This window comes from Hemitrygon akajei, chromosome 31, assembly GCF_048418815.1.
Source record: "Hemitrygon akajei chromosome 31, sHemAka1.3, whole genome shotgun sequence".
Lineage (NCBI taxonomy): Eukaryota > Metazoa > Chordata > Chondrichthyes > Myliobatiformes > Dasyatidae > Hemitrygon > Hemitrygon akajei.
The window spans coordinates 24,909,909-24,933,164 of NC_133154.1; the positions used below are offsets into that span (position 1 = coordinate 24,909,909).

A 23,256-nucleotide genomic window follows, 5' to 3' on the forward strand; every position below is an offset into this window, starting at 1 on the left:
TGGCCACAGATTCACCACCCTTTGGCTAACAAAATTCTTCCTCACTTCTGTAAATGGTGAGAAGAATTTACAGATGTTGAATAATGTCTATCTCCTGGTATCTCCACACTCTTCAGACCCACTGACCCTCCCCAGATGTTGAGTGATGTCTATCCCCTGGTATCTCCACACTCTTTGGACCCACTGACCCTCCCCAGATGTTGAGTGATGTCTATCCCCTGGTATCTCCACACTCTTTGGACCCACTGACCCTCCCCAGATGTTGAGTGATGTCTATCCCCTGGTATCTCCACACTCTTCAGACCCACTGACCCTCCCCAGATGTTGAGTAATGTCTGTCCCCTGGTATCTCCACACTCTTTGGACCCACTGACCCTCCCCAGATGTTGAGTAATGTCTATCCCCTGGTATCTCCACACTCTTTGGACCCATTGACCCTCCCCAGATGTTGAGTGATGTCTATCTCCTTGCATCTCCACAACCTTTATGACCAATTGATCCCCTCAGATGTAGAATAACTCCTATCGTCTCGTGTACCCACAGCCTTTAGAACCCATTGCCTCTCCCATCTCCTAGTATCTCCTCCAGATCCAGGTGACTTCCTCCCCAGTGACAAGATTGACCTCATTGTGGGTCAGCTCCTTATTCATCTCATTCATCTCCTTACTGGAGCAGCGGAAGACTCGTCTCCATTTAACTTCAACATTCTGCAGTTTTCACACCAAGATGTCACACCCCAGTTTGGGAAGTTGAAGTGTGCAGTATACCCCCCACCCCTCTGGTACAGGCAACTCACTGCACAGCCCCGAATGAATGGTCAAACTGCCACCACCCCTCCCTGGTGTCAGGTGAGTTCCTCATATACCTGCTAAGAATGGACTCTCTCCTTCTCTCAGGACCCACGAGGCTCCAGCGAAGAAGATGAGGTGTAGCTACGACTTTGTGGCTCGGAACAGCAGTGAACTCTCGGTGTTGAGTGGAGAACTGGTGGAGGTGAGTCCCCTCACACGATGCCCTTCCGCAGAGAGGTAAAGAGGCCATTCTGCCCCTTGGGGTCCGACTAGCCACTTGGCAAGATCGTACTGGTCGGCAACCCAAGCCAGCTCCATCCCCTAACCCAACCCAGAGTCTGCAGGTCTTTGGGAAAGAGGTCCTGTTTGCCCGAGCCCTTCACGTGAAGGACAGCTCCCAAATTTCACTGCTGGTGACCTGGCTGAGAGCCTCCTTTATTTACCCCTGACAAGGTCGAGCATGGGAGGATGTGGGGAGGCGTAGACAGTAGAGATGGTCAGAGTCTTTCTGCCTGGGTAGGGTAGTTTAGAGTTAGAGGGTAGAGCTCTAAGATAAAAGGGGAGACATTTAAAGGGACCCAAGGGGGACATTTCTTACACAAAGGTTGTATGGAACAAGCTGTCGGAAGAGGTGTAGAGACATACAATTACATTTAACAGATGATATACACAAATTGCTGGAGGAACTCAACAGGTCAGGCGATGGAGGGGAATAAGCAGTGAACGTTTTGGGCCGAGACCCTACCTCAGGACAGGAAAGGAAGGGGGAGTCACAGCTCCCTAGAGGGAGATAGAGGGACGTCCATTTAGAACGGAGATGAGGAGGAATTTCTTTAGACAGAGGGTGGTGAATCTGTGGAACTTGTCGCCACTGGTGGCTGTGGAAACCAGGTCTTTGGGTGTATTTAAGGCAGATGGTGACAGGTTCTCGATTAGTCAGGGGGTGAAAGGGCATGGGCAGAAAGCAGGGGAATGAGGTTGAGGGGGATCGGGCGTGAAGAATTAGCGGAGCAGTCTCTGCGGGCCAAATGGTATAATTCTGTCCCTGGGCCTGGCGGTCTTGCGGGACAGAAGCCAGAATAAGAAGGTGGGAGGCGGGGAAGGAGAGTACTAGCCGGCAAATGAGGGGAAAAGTGCGTAAGTGGGAGAGGAGGGATGAAGTAAGAAGCTGGGAGGTGATGGGTGGAAGAGGTAAAGGGCTGCAGAGGAGGGAATCTGATCAAGGAGGAAAGTGGGAGAAAGGGAATGAGGAGGGGCACCAGAGGGAGGTGATGGGCATGTGAGGAGAAGCGGAGGAGTGAGAATGGGGGGTGGAGAAAGAGAAGGGGGGGGGAACAGTGAATGAATGAAACAAAACTGGAACAAGCGATCAGGTTGTCGTGTTGGTGGCAGCTTGCTGTGCACAGAGCTTCCATCTTGAACGCCACAACAGCCGCACTGCAGACTGTGTCGTACCGCAGACCTGCGACCTCCAGCCAGACGTGGTGGAGTCATCAATCAGACAGAGGACAGAAGGTCGTGTCTGGGATGGCGTTCACTGACGGTGGCCAATTCACACTCTGTGGGCAACCCGCCGTTTGGCCATTGACCATGGGGACTGATGGTTATATCTCACTGTGCTTGGCTTTTTTGCCCTCTCCAGGTGTTGGACGACTCCAAACGGTGGTGGAAGGTGATGAACCAGAGCGGCCAAATCGGATACATCCCCTTCAACATTTTGGAGCCTGTCCCCGCTCAGGACACAGTAGATAACTCCGGCCTATATGCACAGATAGCCCCCAAGGTAAACCTAGCCTGTGTGCACACTCCAGATGTAACTCTGGCGATAACTCCTCCTGTATACACAGGTAGACCCCAAGTTAACTCTCCCCATGCTGTCCAACCCCAACCTACATCCTGCTCGGGATAAACACCCAGCGGCAAATAATTCCTTGGCGTCTGTTCCTAGAGTTCTGGTTTTGAAATTGGTTGGCTATCATCACAGACCGAGGCGCAGTGAAAAGCTTCTGTTTGTGTGCAGTGCAGACACGCCAGTTCATACATCAGAACAAGAAGGGTCCGTGGAGACAGTCCATAGAGGGATGAGGAGTCCATGGAGGGGGCATTTGTCCATGGAGGGGAGGGGGTGTTCGTGGAGACAGTCCATAGAAGGATGAGGAGTCCATGGAGGGGGCATTTGTCCATGGAGGGGAGGGGTGTTCGTGGAGACAGTCCATAGAGGGGTGAGGAGTCCGTGGAGGGGGCATTTGTCCATGGAGGGAAGGGGTGTTCGTGGAGACAGTCCATAGAGGGATGAGGAGTTCGTGGAGGGGGCATTTGTCCATGGGGGGAGGGGTGTTCGTGGAGACAGTCCATAGAGGGATGAGGAGTCCGTGGAGGGGGCATTTGTCCATGGGGGGAGGGGTGTTCGTGGAGACAGTCCATAGAGGGGTGAGGAGTCCGTGGAGGGGGCATTTGTCCATGGGGGGAGGGGTGTTCGTGGAGACAGTCCATAGAGGGATGAGGAGTCCGTGGAGGGGGCATTTGTCCATGGGGGGAGGGGTGTTCGTGGAGACAGTCCATAGAGGGATGAGGAGTCCATGGAGGGGGCGTTTGTCCATGGAGGGAAGGGGTCTCTAAAGAGGGGAGGGGTGTCCATGGAGACGATGGAGATTTTTGTTTTGGACTCCACTGTGTTCCCAAGATCCATGAGGACCAATTTGTGTCCTTAAATCTTTATTCTCCACCACATTCCACTCAAGCCTGCCCTGCACAAGTGCTCAAAATGGGAGCAGTGGGAGGCCATTCAGCCCTTCAAGCCTGTCCCACCGTTTGATACGATCACACCTGATTAGCTGCAGATTGTGGGGCTGGTCAGCAAGTGGGTGGCGGTTAGTATGGACTCAATGGGCCGAAAGGCCTCCTCTTTCTCCGTCAGATGAGCCTAACGTTCACCGCGCATTTTACAGGGCAGCCGACATAAAGATAAGGTCACCCCCCCTCCGACGCTCCAGAAGAAGGTGGCGCTGCCCGACAGCACTCCGGCGTTCTTAGACCACGAGACCATCGGGGTGACGCAGAAGGAGAAAGGTGAGCCTGACCCCCATGGGCTGAGGGTCCGGGGAATGAGGGGAGGGGTCTTTCTGCCCTGGTCACAGCGTGTAGCACCGCACTGATTAGGGGTGAACTGCTGCCGTTTTTGTTTCTTGCACCTTTCTCTGTAATCTCCAGAGACTGTTGTGCATGAAAAAGGCCAGGAGGTTATGCTACTAGGGGACCCGCCATTTGAATTGGAACGGTGGAGTAGAAGTTGCTGCTGAGCCTGGTGAGAGGTGCTTTCAATCTTTTGTACGTTGTGCTCGATGGCAGGGTTTGGGAGGGGGCGGGGGAGAAGTAGGTGGGACAGTCAGGATTGGGACTTTGTAATTCTCTAAGAGGAAAGAGGAGTGAGTGATTGGCCCGTCCAGGCTGTGTGAATCAGAATCAGGTTTATTATCAGTGACGCATGTGGTAAAGTTTGTTGTTCAAGGACCCTGGTCAGACCCCACTTGGGGTACTGTGCTCAGTTCTGGTCGCCTCACTACAGGAAGGATGTGGAAGCCATAGAAAGGGTGCAGAGGAGATTTACAAGGATGTTGCCTGGATTGGGGAGCATGCCTTATGAGAATAGGTTGAGTGAACTCAGCCTTTTCTCCTTGGAGCGACGGAGGATGAGAGGTGACCTGATAGAGGTGTACAGGATGATGAGATGCATTGATTGAGTGGATGGTCAGAGGTTTTTTCCCAGAGCTGAAATGGCTAGCATGAGAGGGCATAGTTTTAAGGTGCTTGGAAGTAGGTACAGAGGAGATGTCAGGGTTAATTCTTTTATGCAGAGAGTGGTGAGTGCATGGAATGGGCTGCCGGCGATGGTGATGGAGGCGGATACAATAGGGTCTTTTAAGAGACTCCTGGATAGGTACATGAAGCTTAGAAAGATAGAGGGCTATGGGTAACCCTAGGTAATTTCTAAAGAAAGTACATGTTCAGCACAGCTTTGTGGGCTGAAGGGCCTGTATTGTGCTGTAGGTTTCTATGTTTCTATGTTTGGTGGTAGAAGTACAGTGCAAGAATTAAATTACAGTTAGAATTTTGTATATAAAATATTAAGTAGTGTAAAAAGACGGTAAAAAACTGCGAGGTAGTGTTCGTGGGTTTATTGTTCATTCAGAAATCTGCTGGCAGAGGGGAAGAGGCTGTTCCTAAAGTGTTAAGTGTGTGACGTCAGGCTCCTGTACCCCTCCCTGATGGTAGTGGTGAGAAGAGGGCATATCCTGGGTGGTGAGGGTTCTTAATGGATGGATGCTACTTTTGGCTGGCCCAAGATAGAGCTGGCTGGATTTGCAACCCTCTGATCCTGGGGGGTGGCCCCTCCCTACCAGATGTACAGTCCCATGCCAGAATGGGTGAACACCTGAGAAACGGGGAGAGGCGTGAGGCCGCGCACTTTGGTCAGGGGCAATCAGACAGGGGATTATTGTCTGAATGAGGAGACTGTGAGTGAGTGAAGTTCAAGTGGAATCGAGGTGTTCTAGTGCACGAGTCGTCGCAGAATTGGGCAAAATGGCTTAACAAGTGGTTTTACCACTGTACCATTGAGAGCATACTCACCAACTGCATCTCAGTGCGGTATGGCAATTGTCCCGTATCGGAACGCAAAGCACTCCAGCGGGTGGTGAAAATTGCCCAGCGGATTATCGGCACCCAATTGCCCACCATTGAAAACATCTACCATAAACGCTGCCTGGGCAGGGTGAAAAGCATTATCAAGGATGCATCTCACCCTAACCATGGACTTTTTACTCTCCTCCCATCCGGTAGGTGCTACAGGAGCCTCCGCTCCCGCACCAGCAGGCACAGGAAGAGCTTCTTCCCTGAGGCTGTGACCCTGCTGAACCTCACATCACAGTGCTAAGCAGTATTGCTCCCACATTGTACTGTCTCAGTACTTTTATATTTGTGTGCTGTAGCACCTACTTTTCATTCGCAGTTATTTTGTAAATAACACTATTCTTTGCGTTTCTGGTTAGATGCTAACTGCATTTCATTTGGCTTTGTATCTGTACTCGGCACGATGACAGTAAAGTTGAATCTAATCTAACACCAGTGGCCTTTATTGCAGGGGCAGTTGGGTTTTAAGAATAAAGAAAGATATTTTTCTGTCCCAGTTTCAGAGGATAGTGGTGAGGCCACACTTTGAATGCTGGACACAGTCCTTAGCTTTAAAAAAAAAACAGATAGAAGAGTATTGGAGGCAGTCCAGAGGAGATTCACCAGGTGTGAAAGGGTGCATGATGGGTCTTCCATGGATCTGTCTGCTCAGGGACCAAGCCCAACTCCCTGTGTGGGCCAGGCGGCCTCCACCCTCAGAGACGCTCCCTAACCGCACTGTGTGTTACTTCCTCAGAGCGTCACTCGCAGATTAACGTAATGAACGAAGAGCTCCTGCTGAGAATAGCGAACGGGCGCACGTCGCAACCCAAGACCTTCCACGTACAGAAGACGCTCGACACCTCTGTACCCCTGGATTACAGTTCCTCTCCGAGTGAAGTCAAGACTTGGCTGGAGGCGAAAGGCTTTAACCAGATGTGAGTAGGACCAGAGGGGAGGGGTTGGTGTCCAGAGGTTATCTCTGGGAGTGAAAGCCTTTTCTGAACACTCTTACCATAAGACACAGGAGCAGAATTAGGCCATTCAGCCCATCGAGTCTCCTCAACCTTTCCATCATGGCTGATTTATTATCCCTCTCATCCCTATTCTCCTGCCTCCTCCCTTTAACCTTTGGTGTCATTACTAATCAAGAACCTATCAACCTCCACTTTAAATATACCCAATGACTTGGCCTCCACAGTCATCTGGGGCAATGAATTCCACAGATTCACTACATCTGGCTGAAGAAATTCCTCCTCATTTCTGCTCTAAGGGGATGTCCTTGTATCCTGATGTTGTGCTGTCTGGTCCTAGACACACCCACTACAGGAAACATCCTCTCCATGTCCACTTTGTCTAGACCAGGAGTCCCCAACCTGGGGACTTGCTTAATGGTATTGGTCCATGGCATCAGAAGTTGGGAACCCCTGATCTAGGCCTTCCATTATTTGTTAAGATTCAATGAGATGCCTCCTCATTCCTCTACTCCAGTGAGTACAGGCCAAGAGACATCAAATGCTCCTCTTATGTTACCCAGTAGATTGTTTCAGGAATAGCTTCAGTCAGTGACTGAGAACAAATAGGTTTGCTTCAAGACCTTTCCATTGGGTAAGTGAGGAGCCATGAACAATTGACATGTCAGGCAGCCAATGGTGAGAGTCAGGGACGGGGCAGATAGGCAGCAGCTGGTCATGTGATGAAGCTTATTCTGCCGAGAAGGGAGCTCATGGTTGACAATGGGGGGATAATAAAACTTTCTGTCACAGCCTCACTAACTCCACCCAGCACGGTGGCACGGCGGGTAAAGCCACTGCCTCACAGTTCCAGAGTCCCGGGTTTGATCCTGACCTCCGGCACTGTCCGTGTGGAGTTTGCACGTTCACCACAGTGACTATGTGGGTCTTCCCGGATTTCCTATTCTCATTTTCCCCTGCATCAAGTTGGTAGGCTGCTGTAAATTACCCCTGGTGTGGGGCAAGAAGTCAAAAGAGCCAAAAAAAAAGGAGTGAGATGCCTGAGGGGAGGAATGGGGTTGCTCTGAGCCAATGGGCCGAACGGACAGTTGTGTTGCAATAATCCTCAACTCTAGGCCCACCGCTATCAGAATAGGCAGTAGGCTTGGTTCCTGTGTCCCTCGGGGGAAAACGTGGGGGAGGGACTTTGTCTTGAAACGTTGTCCTCCACTCTGGCTGTCTCTGAGTCCACTCTGGATTTATATCAGATTTCCATCAAATACGGTATTTTAGCTTTCTAAGGATAACCTGATCAATGCCCCCCACCCATTAACTCACCCAGCAACCACTAAGGCCACATCAGTCACTTTCCTCCACAGCCCCTCTGCACACTTCATCCCCCTGTGCACGGGCACTTTACGCTTACACTCCACACCTCCTACCTACACTGACACAGTCACTGCCCTGCTGTGTTCTGATATACCCTGCAGCTACTTGGAGTTCCTCGAGACGAGAGTCACTTTGTCACTTCATCATTTCCTGACCGAGTCACCTTGCGTACAGAGACTGCTGCATCTAGCGTCACTTGCAATCAGTCTACGTATATAAATTAATCTTGTGTGAGGCTCAGTTTCTTGCACCTTGTCTTTTATAGAATTGCTTTTATATTTATTGTGTATTTTATTCTGCATCGGATCCGGAGTAACAATCATTTTGTTCTCTATTACACTCGTGCGGGGAAGAATGACGAGAAACAGTCTTGAATGTTCATCATTGCTTTTGTACAAGAAGGTGGTTCTTACTGGGAAGGGCAAGGGAGGGGGTGTGGAGGGTGTGGGAACTGTCCGATCGATGCGCTGTTATTTGGGTCCAAGTGTTAGCACGTCCACTGTGAGGGGGGAGAACGGAGAGCAGAGACCTTCAGCAGGCAGGCTGGGATGATGATGACCGACTTTCTCCCTTATAGGACGGTGAAGTCTCTCGGGATCCTGACCGGAGCTCAGCTTTTCTCTCTTGAGAAGGAAGAATTGAGATCAGTGAGTCCAGAGGAAGGAGCAAGAGTCTACAGCCAGATCATGGTCCAAAAATCACTGCTTGAGGTAAAAACCCCTCTCCTCTAGTTAACCAAGCGCTATAAGAACAGTACAGCTCTGTCTAGCCCATCATTCAGCCCGTGATGCTGCGCCTACCTTTTAAGATAAAACAGTACCAGCCTTAGACCAACAATGTTGTGCCAAGTATCAAGAGCTCCCAGAAATAATAGGGATGGTCAGAGTAAAAGAATTCATGCCTGTCTTTGCAAATAATGTAGAAAGAAGTCATTGACCATTCTCTGTGAGAAACTATTGGTCAGTTGTTGGGAGCAAAGATTTGCACTAATTTTGACCCCCGTTCTCCCCCGTAGCATTCCATCTCGGCATGGAAACCATAGCTGGGCAATCAGCCTCAACCCCTCATTCTAGACCAGGGGTTCCCAACCTTTTTTATGCCACAGACCAAGGGGTCCATGGACCACAAGTTGGGAGCCCCTTTTTAGACCCTTCCCTTTGTTTGGGGACGGGCAGCAGATGTTCAAAGAGCCTCCAGACCTGGAGGGTAACGCTTGGACCTGCGCCTCTGCTCTGCTTCGTCTGCTGTCTGCCCCTTGAGGAGTTACGGGGAAGAACAGGCAAGCCTTCCAGACCCCAGAGGAGCTATTGCTTCCTCGCCCGTTGGAGTTAAATACCTCTCGGTTCCGCCGGTTTATTGTCCAACTGTGACCGGCCTTCCCCTTAAGGCGCTGCAGCCCTTCACCCAAAGGTGACACGCCGCTGGTCAGCCAGCCCTGAAAGAATGGAGGGAGAGCGTACTCTGTTTGCCACTCAGTTTGGAGCTGGCTGGGGTGGCGTCCGTTGCACTGAACGGTTCATTTGTGCTCTGGGCCATTCAGTCCCTTGAGCTCTGCAGTTCAATAACTTCATAACTGATCCAACTGGAGTAAAAGTTTCTAAAGATTGTGCTCCCTGGTTCGAGGCAGCCCTACAAGAGGAAATGCCCCCTCTGCACTCTGCCTCTCAGAGGCCTTCTGGACCTCCACTGTTCCAAAAAGATGCCCCCTCATTCTCTAAATGCCTATAAGTAGACACCTAACCTGCTCAACCTTTCTTTATCAACCTAGAAAACCCTTCAAACTCTGACAAAGTTCAAAGTAGATTTATTATACTGAGATTCATTTTCTTGCAGACATTTAAAAATTACAATGGAATTTATGAAAGACTATAAATAACAAAGACTGGCAGACAACTAACATGTAAAATTAATAACTATAAATAATAATAAACAACTAACGTGCAAAAGAAGACAAATCATGCAAATAATAAAAGATAAATAGGTAATCCTGAGAATCGGAGTTGTAGAGTCCTTGAAAGTGAGTCTATAGGTTGTGAAGACAGTTCAGCATTGAGGTGAGTGAAGTTATCCACGCTGGTTCAGGTTGAGGGATAATGACTGTTCCTGAACCCGGCGGTGTGGGACCTGAGACCCCTGTACCTCCTGTCTGATGGTAATAGTGAGAAGAGAACATGGTGAGAATCCTTTATGATTCTTGTTGTTTTCACGAGGCAGTGCTCATTGTAAATATGCTCAGTGGTGGGGAGGGCTTTGCCTGCCGTGGACTGGGCTGTATCCTCCACTTCCTGTAGACGTTTCCATTCCTGGGCACTGGTGTTTCCATACTAGGCCGTGATACAACCAGTCGGGTTAGTCTGTTAACAAGTCTATTAACAAATTCATTGATTAATGACCCTGTTGCCAAATTTCTTACAGGAAAATCGGAATATAACAGAGCTGGAAGCCATAATGGCGAAACAGAAGAAAAAAGTGGATTCTGAAATAAAAATGTCCACTTTGTGAGCAGTGGGCCGCAAAGACTTGATTTTTCAGGCACCTCTTCGGACAGCATGATTAGACATGCAGCTGTGCCATGTTAGTACTATAGGCCCCTTATTACCCAGAGATACTGTACATAGGACAATGACTTCCAATTCCGTATTTATTGTCTTCGATGAGAAAAAGCCATTTTGGGGGATGAAATTCTATGGATTTAAAATTGACCTCAGTGGAAGTAGAAGATGGCTGCCTCTGTTTTAAAAGGAAAGGTTGAAGATTTGGGTTCTGAGGAAGGTGGAACAGCGAGCGGGTTTGAACAAAAGGAACTGATGTTTTTCCGCACACGCAAGTCCTGATGAAGGGTCTCGGCATGAAGGTGTAGGCCCTTTATTCCCCTCCATAGATGCTGCCTCACCTGCTCCGTTCCTCCGCTGTTTGGTGCATGTTACGCTGGATTTTCTGCATCTACAGAATCTCTCGCTTTTCTGATATTTTTTTTCACAAGCATTCCTTTAGCCGAAGGATTGAGCAATTGGACCACTTCGTCCTCATTTGGCTGACACAAGAGCCTGTAAATCTCTAACTGGAGAACTACTGGAGGAAGACAATGAGAGAACAATGGGAGGGCGGCTTCTCAAAACACAGCAAGGAGAAAACCAGGAGAATGGTTTATGTAATAGCTTTTCGATAAAATTTGGATATTTTATTCAGTTAATTGTTTCGACGCTTGCATGCTGCTTGTACAAACAACTGTTGTCTGACTCTTGCCTGAAGCTTTCACACAAGGCCGTGGTGATTTCCTGACTGTTCCTGTCCTGAACAACCAAGGTGAAGAGTGTTGTGAGTACAGGCAGTTCTCAGGAGCACGGGCTGCCGTTACCCCATAACCATTACATGTGGGTACGCAAGAGATAACTCCTGACCAATGTGACCATTTGAGAGCTTCCAGAGCAGGACCAGGGAACCAGCCCTAATTGGTGTGCAGACCTGTCAGGAGCGAAATCTCACCTTCCTGACCACAAAGCCCATCACTTCTCCAGCAAATCGGTGTGAGCTCCCCCACCCCCCCCCCCCCCACCTTCCCCCCACGCACCTCCTTCACCCATTTTCTCCAGGGTTTGACGGGGCTCTGTGATTGCATGCCACATTGACACGGTGGTCTACATCACCGAGGAGTGCATTGCTTGGTGTTTGGAAACGTTGGTCTCTTGGCCGAGCAACAATGATGTCCCCTACTGCTTGGTGGGAGATGCGGCATAGAGTCATAGAGCACTAAAGCACAGAAACAGGCCCTTTGGCCCATCTAGTCCATGCTGAACTGCTATTCTGCTTAGCCCGTCAACCCACACCTAGACCATAACCCTCCATACCTCCCCATCCATGTACTTAACCAAAATTCTCACCAGTTGTGCAATCAAACCTGCTTCCCCCATTTCTGCTAGCAACCCATTCCACATTCTCACCACCTTCTGAGAGAAGTTTCCCCTTGAACGTAAACAAGAGAAAATCTGCAGATGCTGGAAATCCGAGCAACACACGCAAAACACGGAAGGGTCGCGGCCCGAAACGTTGACTGTTTACTCTTTTCCATAGGTGCAGCCTGGCCTGCTGAGTTCCTCCAGCATTTTGTGTGTGTTCCCCTTAAACATTTCACCTTTCACCCTTAATCTAGGACTTCACCCTTAATCCAGGACCTCTAGTTCTAGTCTCACCTAACTTCAGTGGAAAAAGTCTGCTTACACCTATCTACACCTCAAATTTTGTATTCCTCTATTAAATCACCCCTCATTTTCCTGCGCTCCAGGCAATAAAGTCTCTGCGACATTTACTTATAAGCTGAAGTCCTCAAGACCTGGCAACATCCTTGTTAATTTTCCCTGAGCTCTTTTAGTCTTATTGACAGCTGTAAGTGACCAGATCTGGATACAATGCTCTGAATTTGAACTCACCAGCATCTTGTACAACTTCAACACAACAACCCAGTTCCTGTACTCAAAACGCCGGTTTATGAAGGCCAAAAAGCTCTCTTTACAATCCTGTCTACCTGTGACACCACTCTCAAAGAATTATTGATCTGTATTTCCAGATCCCTCTGTTCCACCACACTCCTCAGTGCCCAGCTGTGGGCAGATGTGCCGTACTGTGGGTTGTTCATCCTAGACTCACCAAAACTGAACCATAAAAGGTGAGGGAGAGGGTCATCTCACAGCAGGGACCAGTTGCCTCCCCCAAGGGAGTGGGGAATTGCCCAGCAGACCCTCCCACGCTACAATGGACACCTCTGCCTGTAGGGAGGGGGCAAAGACCGGACATCTAGGCGTGGGACATGTTCTGAAACACGGAGGTGGGCGTACGCAGCCACAAGGGCAGAGTTAGGTGGAGATCTGGGATTTTAGGGATGGAAATCGGAGAGAGAAAGATGGAAATTTCCTACGGAATGGGGCAAGTCAGAAGGGGGCCACCTTCTTCACCAGCTCCCAGGTGACTGAGATACTTTGTTTACTGTATTTATTATAAACTCTCAATTACTGTCAGAACGCAGTGGCGGGCAGTCACTCACCGTAAGATGAGGTCTCTTTGCTTGCTACTCCGAGGCCTTCACAACTGAAGACCAGGGTGACCACTGGTGACATTCAATAGATCGCCAAAAGTTTCTCCAAATGCTGCTAATTATGTTTTCACTGTAGAGTTAGTAAAGTCAATCTGGGTCATATACACTCTTCTGTGTAACGACATTAAGCTCCCAACCACAGAAGTGTGCTGCCTTTATATACACTTTAATGGGTGTCCTGCAGTTCATTCACTTTCCTCCTCTGGGCGATGAAACTGTAGTAATGTATATAAATCATGTAGTTATATATATTATATAAAATCAGATGTACATAGTTGTCCTCCCAGCTAGCAGGAATCACAGGGCTTATCTTTGGACAACATCGTGATCTCTGGCAAGCTCCCTTTTGCTGAATTTCTGTAAGAACTGCATTTACAGACATGTTCACGCAGCAGCTTAAAGAATGAATAAATGCCCTAAAGGAAAAAACATTGTATCTGCCTCTTTATATGTTTTGACACTACAGGTACAAGAGCAAAAATATACTCTTTGGACTACCCCAGTCCACCGTCTGCATTCCCACTTAGTCCTCAGGGTTCCTGGTCTGTACCCAAGGAATGTGGATTCTTGAGTGGGATCCAGGCCCCATCTCCGATATACTCTTTGGACTACCCCAATCCACCGTCTGCATTCCCACTCAGTCCTCAGGGTTCCTGGTCTGTACCCAAGGAATGTGGATTCTTGAATGGGATCCAGGCCCCATCTCCAATATACTCTTTGGACTACCCCAATCCACCATCTGCATTCCCTCTCAGTCCTCAGGGTTCCTGGTCTGTACCCAAGGAATGTGGATTCTTGAGTGGGATCCAGGCCCCATCTCCAATATACTCTTTGGACTACCCCAATCCACCATCTGCATTCCCACTTAGTCCTCAGGGTTCCTGGTCTGTACCCAAGGAATGTGGATTCTTCAGTGGGATCCAGGCCCATCTCCAATATTTTTAAAAAGAACCTCTATCAACAGTACATACATGCAGAACTGTGCAAACATATAGATAGGGCACCTAAGACTTTTGCACAATGCTGTAGTAATTTTATGTATCGCACTGTACTGTAGTAATATGGCACTGTATTGCCGCCACAATAAAAAACAAATTTCATGACATACGTGAGTGACGATAAACCTGATTCTGATGTGGGTCTCTGTTGTGGACTGAGAGTGGGAAGGGGGCTGGGAGAGGGGCGTCGTGGTTGGGAAAAGGGGGAGGGAGTGGGAAGCACCAGAGAGACGTTCTGTAATGACCAATGACCCAGTTGTTCAGAATCAAATGATATTGCCTGGTGTCTCAGGGCTGGGTGTGTCTGTGCCCGCGTCACCACCCACCCTGCTCCCAGGGCTCCACTGTTACCTGTCCCACATCCCTCCCACAGCACCACCCTCACTGTTCCCAACATCATTTGCTGCAACCTGATTTACAAATTTGCTCTCTTTATTTCACCTTTCACCCTTAACCCATGACCTCTACGTTCTAGCTCTAGTCTCTCCCATCCTCTGTGGAAAAAGCCTGCTTGAATCTACCCTATCTATGCCCAGCATAATTTTGTATACCTCTATCAAATCTCCTCTCATTTCCCTACACTCCAAGGAATAAAGTCCCTTTCCCTATAACTTGGGTTTTCAACTCCTGGAAACATCTTTGTAATTTTTCTCTGCACTTTTTTAATATTATTGACGTCTTTCCTGTAGATAGGTGACCAAAACTGCACACAATACTCCAAATTAGGCCTCACCAACATCTTATACAAGATCAACAGAACATCCCAACTCCTGTACTCAGTACTGTGATTTATGAAGGCCAATGTACCAAAAGCTTTCCTTATGACCCTACCTACCTGTGACGCCACTTTCAAGGAACTATGGATCTGTATTCCCAGGTCCCTTTGTTCTACCACACTCCTCGGTGCCCTACCATTCACTGTGTAAGCCCAGCCTGGTTGGACATCCCAGAATGCACCATCTCACGTTCCTGCATTAAATTCTATCTGCCATTTTTCCAGCTGGTCCAGATCTTGCTGCAAGCTTTGATAAATCTTCCTTGATGCCCACTACACCCCCAGTCTTGGTGTCATCCACAAATTTGCTGATCCAGTTCACCACATTATCGTCCAGATCATTGATGTAGATGACAAACAACAATGGACCCAACACCGATCTCTATGGCACTCCGCTACTCACAGGCCTCCAGTCAGAGGAGCAACCATCTACTACATTTAGCCCTCTGGAGGTACAATACGTTTTGTATGGACATCACTTCCTGTACATAAACTGGGTTTTATGTGATTTCCAAGTGGGTAATTTGGGTTTGGAAAGACGTGCATCCCCATCCATTGTTCATTTGCCCTTGAGACAGAAATATCTTTTCAAAAGTAAGATTTCATTAAAAACCCCAAAGCAAGCTTCCATCTCGTGATTTTTGAGAAGGTGTTTAACTCACTGCATAGCTTTGGACATGCGCACTGCGAGGGCAGTGGAGTGAAAAGATAACTCGTTATCAAACGCATCGCCTACAGCCTGCTGATGCATCCGGACGCCGCAGGCCATAACGTCGGCTTCCAAACCGAGCAATGTCGAGCGCCAAAACTTGGAAAGTGCAGTCAGAATGTGGCGTATCTATTGCGTCTTCGCGGCGCTCGAGCGAATCCATTATTGGCAGAGATGCAGCACGAGCCCACGCCAGAGCTCAAGCAGCAAGAAAGAGAGCGGATTATGCTGAGCACGAAGCAGAGACGCAAATGGAGAGAGCTCGCATAGACATGGAGAAAACACGTGTAGAAGCTACATCAAGTACACTCAAGGAAGAGCGTGAAGCTGAAGTTAGTTCAGCAGAGGCAAAGCTGTATGAATCAGCACCTGACCTAGACAGTGATGAGTCTGTAACCAGAATCAGTCGTGCTTTGCCATCACAACAGCTAATGCAGCCTGCTAAAGAACATGTCCAAATGAAGACAGTGCTCCAGCTCTACGAGGAGAAGCTGTCCACACCACACAGCCAACTTGCCTTTCACATAGTCCAGGCATTGACAGTCAAGGTCTACAGCAGCAAAGATATGCAACACCCCCTTCTGTCGTTTCATCACAGGAAAGACTTCAGTCAATAATGCCAATCCCATCCGAACAAACATGATCAGACTGAACTTCCCTCTATCCCGGGACACACATTTGGCAAACTAGTCTCCACAGTTCTCTCATTCAGGAGCTTCAGGTGCATTAGATTTGGTTTGGTATCTGGCTCATCGAGACCTAGTCACAGCCAGACTAAAAGTGTTTGACAGCCAGTCTGCCGGTTATCTGTTCTGAAAGTCAAGCTTTCGCAATACCGTGGTGTGAATGAGCCTCAAACCTAATGAAGAGATGGACCTTCTCTGGAAGCGGCTTGATGCGGTGTCACTGCAACATGCAAGAAGGGTTAAGGCAGTTCAGATTAATAACTCAGCTAAGTGTTTACAAATGTTGTGGCAAAGGCTGGACAAATGCTATGGCTCTCCAGGGGAATGAATCTCTCTTCTGTAGACCTGATGATTTTCCAAAGCTCTCACATAAACAATCTCGGAAGCTGCTGGACCTTGCAGATCTCTTGTCAGAACTGCAAACCACAAAAACCAAGGATTCCCTACTAGGACTGAGTCACTTGGATGCAATCCCTATCGGGGAGAAACTAACAAACAATATGCAAGAACAGTGGATAACGGACAGATCCAGGAATAAAACAAAGTATCATTTCCCCATCTGCCATTTTCGTTCTCTGTGGAATTCAACTGCATCCACGCAGAAATGCAAAATGATCCTAGTTTTACGCTCACAACTTCCAGCAACACCTCATTCCAAGAAATGTCTCTAACAAACGCATGGAAATCCAAAACCCCTGTCACGATCAACGAAACTGAAGTAGAAAGCTCTGTCACGAACGCTGATAGACAATGCCCTGTCCATCAGAAACCTCACCCCTTAAGGAAATGCAGAAATTTCAGAGAAAAGATGCTCATAGATTGGAAACAATTTCTAAAAGAGCACTATATATGTTTCAAATGCTGTGCTTCAACAGCACGCTAAGCAGAAGACCGTAAAGCTATCAGGTACTGCAACAGTGACCAGCATTTATCAGCAATTTCATTCAGGGCCGGCACCTTGGGCTGTTACTGATCCCGGCACACCCACAACAGAGCACAGCCGAGCACGCATCAGATGTAGCTACTTCCTCATGCACCGGGTATACGGGAAAGGATTCCAATGCAAATCCAGCTCTGAAATAAGTCGAGCCAACCTCTACCCAAAAGCACATCCTGAGCAAAAAATAAAGACATATGCGATATCAGATGATCAGAGCAATGTGTCACTGGCAAAATCAACATCCTTTGATGCATTTGGTATTCAAAGTTCTGTTTCCCTGTACACTCTAGTAACATGTTCTGGAACATAAGAAGTTGCTGGAAGAAGTCCAGCGGATTTGTCGAGAAGTCAGTGGGGTTTGTTTACACTTCCCAGCACCATCCGTGTGTATAAGGCACGTGAACGGTGCGATGGTCAGCACAGTGCACCTTGAGTCATAACGAGTGAAGTCTGCCTCAATGAGGGTCATCAGCCCCTGTCAGCACATTTAAGACTAATGACATTTCAGACCCCGTGAGAGCAGAATCTGTATGGTTGCAGATAAACAAACCAAGCACTCTGACATACTTATCTCTGCTCAGTCAGCTGATTCTCTCTCACTTGCCAGATGACTGTAAGTTGGCACCTTCCATCGAAGGTCTTCCCGTGAGCCATGAACAAAGGGTTTATCAAACAAACACGAGGAAATCTGCAGGTGCTGGAAATTGAAGCAACACACACAAAATGCTGGTGGAACGCAGCAGGCCAGGCGGCATCTATAGGGAGAAGCACTGTCGACGTTTCGGGCCGAGACCCTTCGTCAGGACTGGCAAAGACGTGAGGCGAGATATCGGCTTTTATTGACTGGAAGAAAGAACAAGCAGCAATTGACCACCACACTACATCCTGGAGACCGAGGGCAGGGCTCAGGCTCCAATCGCCTTTATACCGGGGTCTGTGGGAGGAGCCACGGTCAGTGGGAGGAGCCACAGGAGCAGTCAGCGGGGGGGGGGGGGGGGTGTGTCCAGACAGGTATATGTAGTTCACCACAGATGCTGCCTGGCCTGCTGCGTTCCACCAGCATTTTGTGTGTGTTGCTTTAGTTTATCAAACAGTTGGGTAGCTCCCCTTTTCGCTTGCCACGACAACTCCCACCAAGCAGCAGAGAGCAGTCCAGTATTCGACTCATGTCCCTCAGTCACATATCGAGAAGGAAAGCAGAAATGAAAGATCACCACGTGGTCTTCATGGAGAAACTCTGCAGGGACAATCATGCTGATTAAGTGCCTCGACCAGATCCCGACGAAGGTAGCTGGTATTTGCCCAGCTTTGGTGTTTACCACCCCGAGAAACCTGCATAAATATGACTTGTCTTTGATTCAAGTGCGCAGTTTAAAGGAGTATTGCCAAACAATATGCTCTCCTGGGTTCTTCACCTCAATAACAGTCTGTTCAGTCTTCAGGACCGAGTCCATCAGACAGACATACTTTACTGATCCTGAGGGAAATTGGGTTTCATTACAGCTGCAGCAACCTAGAATAGTGAAGCAATAGTGAAGAAATCTCAGTGATGACAGACTTTGAAAAGTATTCCACAGCTTTCTAGTAAGAGAGGATCATCGACGTGACCTAGATTCTTGTGGTTTTGGGATCATTCCATCGGAAGCAGGATATATTCATGTTTCTGCTCAATGGATGATCGCTCTTACAACTTTATTGGCTAGAAGAGCCATTTTGCTTAAATGGAAGGATTCTAATCTACCTGCTGTTCTTTATTGGCTTACTTCTATTATATCCTGCTTAAGTTTAGAGAAAATAAGAAGTCGGACATTTGATACATTCTTTAAATTTGAGGAAACTTGGCAACCTTTTATTCAATATTTTCATATGCTTTGACTTATGGCTCTTCCAGTTGCCTCCTCGAAACGTTGGATTTGATCAGAAGGTTTTCCTTTTTTCTTGCTTTCACTCTCAGTTTGAGCTGCCCAGTTCCTTTTTTCTCTCTCTTTTTTGTTTTGTGGTTTTTTTAAATGTATATTAAAATTATAAAAGTTTCTTTATCTTTTTTCTTCTTTTCATGGATAAGAGGAGAGTCAATTATCTTTATCTTTATTACATACTGAGATTAATACTATGTATGATCTTGATAATGTTTATTTTACCTTTTATATGAATTGTCATTGATATAGATATTTGACATAATTCTCCTCTTGTTTTTATATATATGTACTCTTTTATTTAATTAATAAAAAGATTGATAAAGAAAGAAAGATCCTTGTGGTTTTGTGACCACCAACTAGACAACGAGAGTTCATGCTCTTACTAACTGTCCCTCCCCAGCTGTAGCAATCTATGGCCTTAAAAGGTCAGCTATCGAGGGAGAGAAGGGATTCAGGACTGAAGCACAGTGATACACAGAAAAGCATTTCTACATAGATAATTTCCTTAAATAATTTTCCAATGCAGAAGAAGAAGTCAGCGAGACCTGTTGGCAGTCTAATCTCAGATTGCGCAAGATCGCATCCAACAGTGCTGAGATCATGCAGCATTTCCCATCCGAAGATCTGGCCAAAGATCTACAGAATCTTGATTTTGGATAGGACCTCCCTCTTATGCAGCGTGGTCTGGGGCCAGGAGAGGACCTCATTACTGACATCCTTATTTTCAAGGTCACTGAAAGAGTTGTGGCGTGCTATCAACTATCAATAGACTACTTGCTGCTCCAGTCAGTATCTAGGGATGCTGCATGTTAAGAGAGTTGACCTTGTGGATGGGATGTCCCGCTCCCTAAAGAGAACCATTAGCAGTGGCAACAGTTGAGTTCTTCCCTTCAGGATCTGAAAGGTTTGAAGATTCCAAGAACCAGCGCAATTCCATTATCTACATCACACAAGGAAGAGCCTGCATCTTCTGTGATGCGTCAGCTTTAAGCTATCGCTGCTCTGCTGTTGCACACCTGAAGATCACAGACAATGCTGGACATAGTGGAGTTGGATTCATTCTGGGCCAGGCAAAGCTTGCCCGCAAACCAGAGCTCACCAGAACAAAGCTTGACCTTGGTGCTGCTGTTCTAGCAGATGAGATGGCAGAGATGATAACCAGAGAGGTGGACACAGAACTAAATGATACCAAGTTCTTTACCTACAGCAGGGTTGTGCTCAGTTACATATTTAATGAAACAAGAAGATTCCATGTTTAAATGCATAATAGTATCTAATGTATCAGGCAATCGACCCGGAAAAACCAGTGGAACTATGTTCTTGCTGATGTCAATTCAATTATTCTGGCCACAAGAGGTCTCCAAACTAATCGGTTCACCTTCTCCTCATGCTTAACTGGCCCAGCATTTCTTGATGATCCCAATCAGGAATGTCATTAAGGCTGATATTTTCAAAGTGAGAATGATTAAGGACCATAGAGAAAGGCCATTCACTGAGACTATCCTTGTTTGACCAAAGACTCAATGAAATGATCATTTGACTTTTAGTTTCAGTAGTTAATTTAATATCCCATGGATGTCAGGTGGAGCTCTGGCCTCATTTTGTCTGCAGTTCCTTTTGTATGGATAGCTCCTCCTGTTCATAAGCCATGTTTTATACCATTTGCAGAGTAAGTTATTTGGATTCATTTTGAAGCAGAAAGACGTCCATCTCCATCTCCTCTTTATTTATTCTCGAAACAGCAATATCTTTTCAAAAAACACACACAAAATGCTGGTGGAACACAGCAGGCCAGGCAGCATCTATAAGGAGAAACACTGTCGACGTTGCGTGCCGAGACCCTTCATCAGGTCCTGATGAAGGGTCTCGGCCCGAAACGTCGACAGTGCTTCTCCCTATAGATGCTGCCTGGCCTGCTGTGTTCCACCAGCATTTTGTGTGTGTTGTTTGAATTTCCAGCATCTGCAGATTTCCTTGTGTTTGCTCTTTATATCTTTGGTAAAGTCTCATTATAAAAGCCCTGAAGGAGGCTCCTGTCTCGGGTGATCTGTGAGAGGGTATTTAACTCACTGCATAGCTTTGTACATACCCAGTGTGAGGGCAGTAGAACTACCACTCTCTGTCTTTCTTTAGCAAAGCCACTACGTAATCCAACTTATGACCTCGTCTTGAATGCCAGGCAACTGAACCTTCTTGAACAACTTTCCCCACAGGACCTTGCAAAGGCCTTGCTGAAGTCTATGTAGACAACATCCACAGCCTTGCCTTCATCAAATTTACCGGTAAATTCCTCGAGAAACTTTATAAGTTTGGTTTAACATGACCTACCAGGCACAAAGCCATGTTGCCTATCCCTGCCCTCTATTGTGGACCTGTACTCTTCCAGGTTGAAGAAGAGGGCGGGGAACATCATAAAGGACTCCTCTCATCCTGCGCACGGACTGTTTGATCTGCTTCCGTCTGGTAGGCGCTTCAGATCCCTCCAGACTAAGACTAATAGGCACTGAAGAAGTTTTTTCCCTACTGCGGTCACTTTGCTGAACAGTTAACTGCCGGTTAACTGTCGGCTAACTATTACTTGGATTGCACTACCTGTATGTATAATCTATATTTTCTTTTATATTTATCATTATTATTGTTATGAGCAGAGAGACAACATCTGCCGGAAGTAAATTCCTTGTATGTGCATAGGTACTTGGCGATTAAAGTCTGATTCTGATTCTGATTCTAATTGGTCTTTGACTTAGAATACCTTCCAATAACTGATGCCAGACTCACCAGCCTATAATTTCCTTACTTCTTCTTAGAGCCTTTCGTAAACAACAGAACAACATTAGCTATCCTCCAATACTCTGGCACCTTACCCGTGTCTGACTGCCCTTGCTCTCTTCTTTTAAAGTTTCTCTCATGCTATGCAATTGGACGTCATCTCGGAAACTGTGGAATGCAGAATTTAGCCACTTGATATATTCAGAACCTTTGTAATACCATAGATAATACTGTAGCAATGTACTACATACAGAGCTAGAGACAACGACACGCAGTCGGTAAGTCATGTCGAGACTAGCTTATTCAAACTTCGCAGTGCTGGCATTTAATCCCTAGTGCCCGCCCTCTCCGGGCGGAAATGATGTCAGAGGTGCATTACCAAAGTCTCTTCCCACGCGCTGGCTATTTGTGAGCCGGTTTGCCTGCGCAGAAAGTGGGTCGCCACAATACAAACCCTTCCAGATGCATCAGGGTTTAGTATAGCAATCGCTCTGCCTGTGACTACAAGAAACTGCAGAGCTCAGCACATCCGATGAAATAGCCAGCATAATAAGACCATAAGACAAAGGAGCAGAAGTTGGCCATTCGGCCAATCGAGTCTGCACCGCCATTTCATCATGAGCTGATCCAATCTCCCCTTTAGTCCCATCCCCCGCTTTCTCACCATCACCTTTGATGCCCTGACTACTCAGATACCTATCAATCTCTGCTTTAAATACACCCAATGACTTGGCCTCCACTGCCGCCCGTGGCAACAAATTCCATAGATTCACCACCCTCTGGCTAAAAAAACTTTTTTGTATCTCTGTTCTGAATGGGCGCCCTGAAATCCTCAAGTCACGTCCTCTCGTACTAGACTCCCCACCATGGGAAACAACTTTGCCACATCCACTCAGTCCATGCCTTTCAACATTCAAAATATTTCTATGAGGACCCCCTCATTCTTCCAAACTCCAAGGAGTACAGTCCAAGAGCGGTCAAACGTTCCTCATATGTTAACCCTCCTGGAATCATTCTAGTGAATCTTCTCTGAACCCTCTCCAATGTCAGCACATCCTTTCTTAAATAAGGAGCCCAAAACTGCACACAGTATTCCAAGTGAGGTCTTACCAGTGCCTTATAGAGCCTCAACGTCACATCCCTGCTCCAATACTCTATTCCTCTAGAAATGAATGCCAACATTGCATTCATCTTCCTCACCACTGACTCAACTTGGAGGTTAACCTTAAGGGTATCCTGCATGACCCCACCCACCCTGGACATTCTCTCTTCTCCCCCCTCCCTCCCATCAGGTAGAACATACAAAAGTCTGAGAGCACATATCTCCAGACTCTATCCTACTGTTTCAGATTATTGGACGGTCCCTTTGAACAATGAGGTGGGACTTCAACCTCACAATGAGACCATAAGTCGATGATGTGGGAACAGAATTAGGCCATTCGGTCTAGTGACTCTGCCCTGCCATTACATCGTGGCTGACTCGTTTCTCTCTCGGCCCCAATCTCCTGCCTTCTCCCTATACCCCTTCATGCCTTAACTAGCCAAGAATCTATGAACTACTGCCTTAAAA

At 47.4% G+C, this 23,256-nt stretch overlaps 1 protein-coding gene across 4 annotated transcripts in view; it reads left to right on the forward strand.

Annotated features, from left to right (window-relative positions):
* The window catches only part of LOC140719217 (epidermal growth factor receptor kinase substrate 8-like protein 1), an 87,974-nt gene extending 73,961 nt beyond the window's left edge, over positions 1-14,013 (forward strand). For all 4 annotated transcript variants that reach the window (XM_073033657.1, XM_073033656.1, XM_073033658.1 and 1 more), the window contains 6 exons: positions 897-993; positions 2,434-2,574; positions 3,740-3,860; positions 6,217-6,397; positions 8,379-8,511; positions 10,217-14,013. In XM_073033657.1, the coding sequence (XP_072889758.1) occupies positions 897-993; positions 2,434-2,574; positions 3,740-3,860; positions 6,217-6,397; positions 8,379-8,511; positions 10,217-10,303 (760 nt within the window). In that variant the 3' untranslated portion in view covers positions 10,304-14,013. The remainder of the gene's footprint in view (positions 1-896; positions 994-2,433; positions 2,575-3,739; positions 3,861-6,216; positions 6,398-8,378; positions 8,512-10,216) is intronic.
* Positions 14,014-23,256: the final 9,243 nt, after the last annotated feature.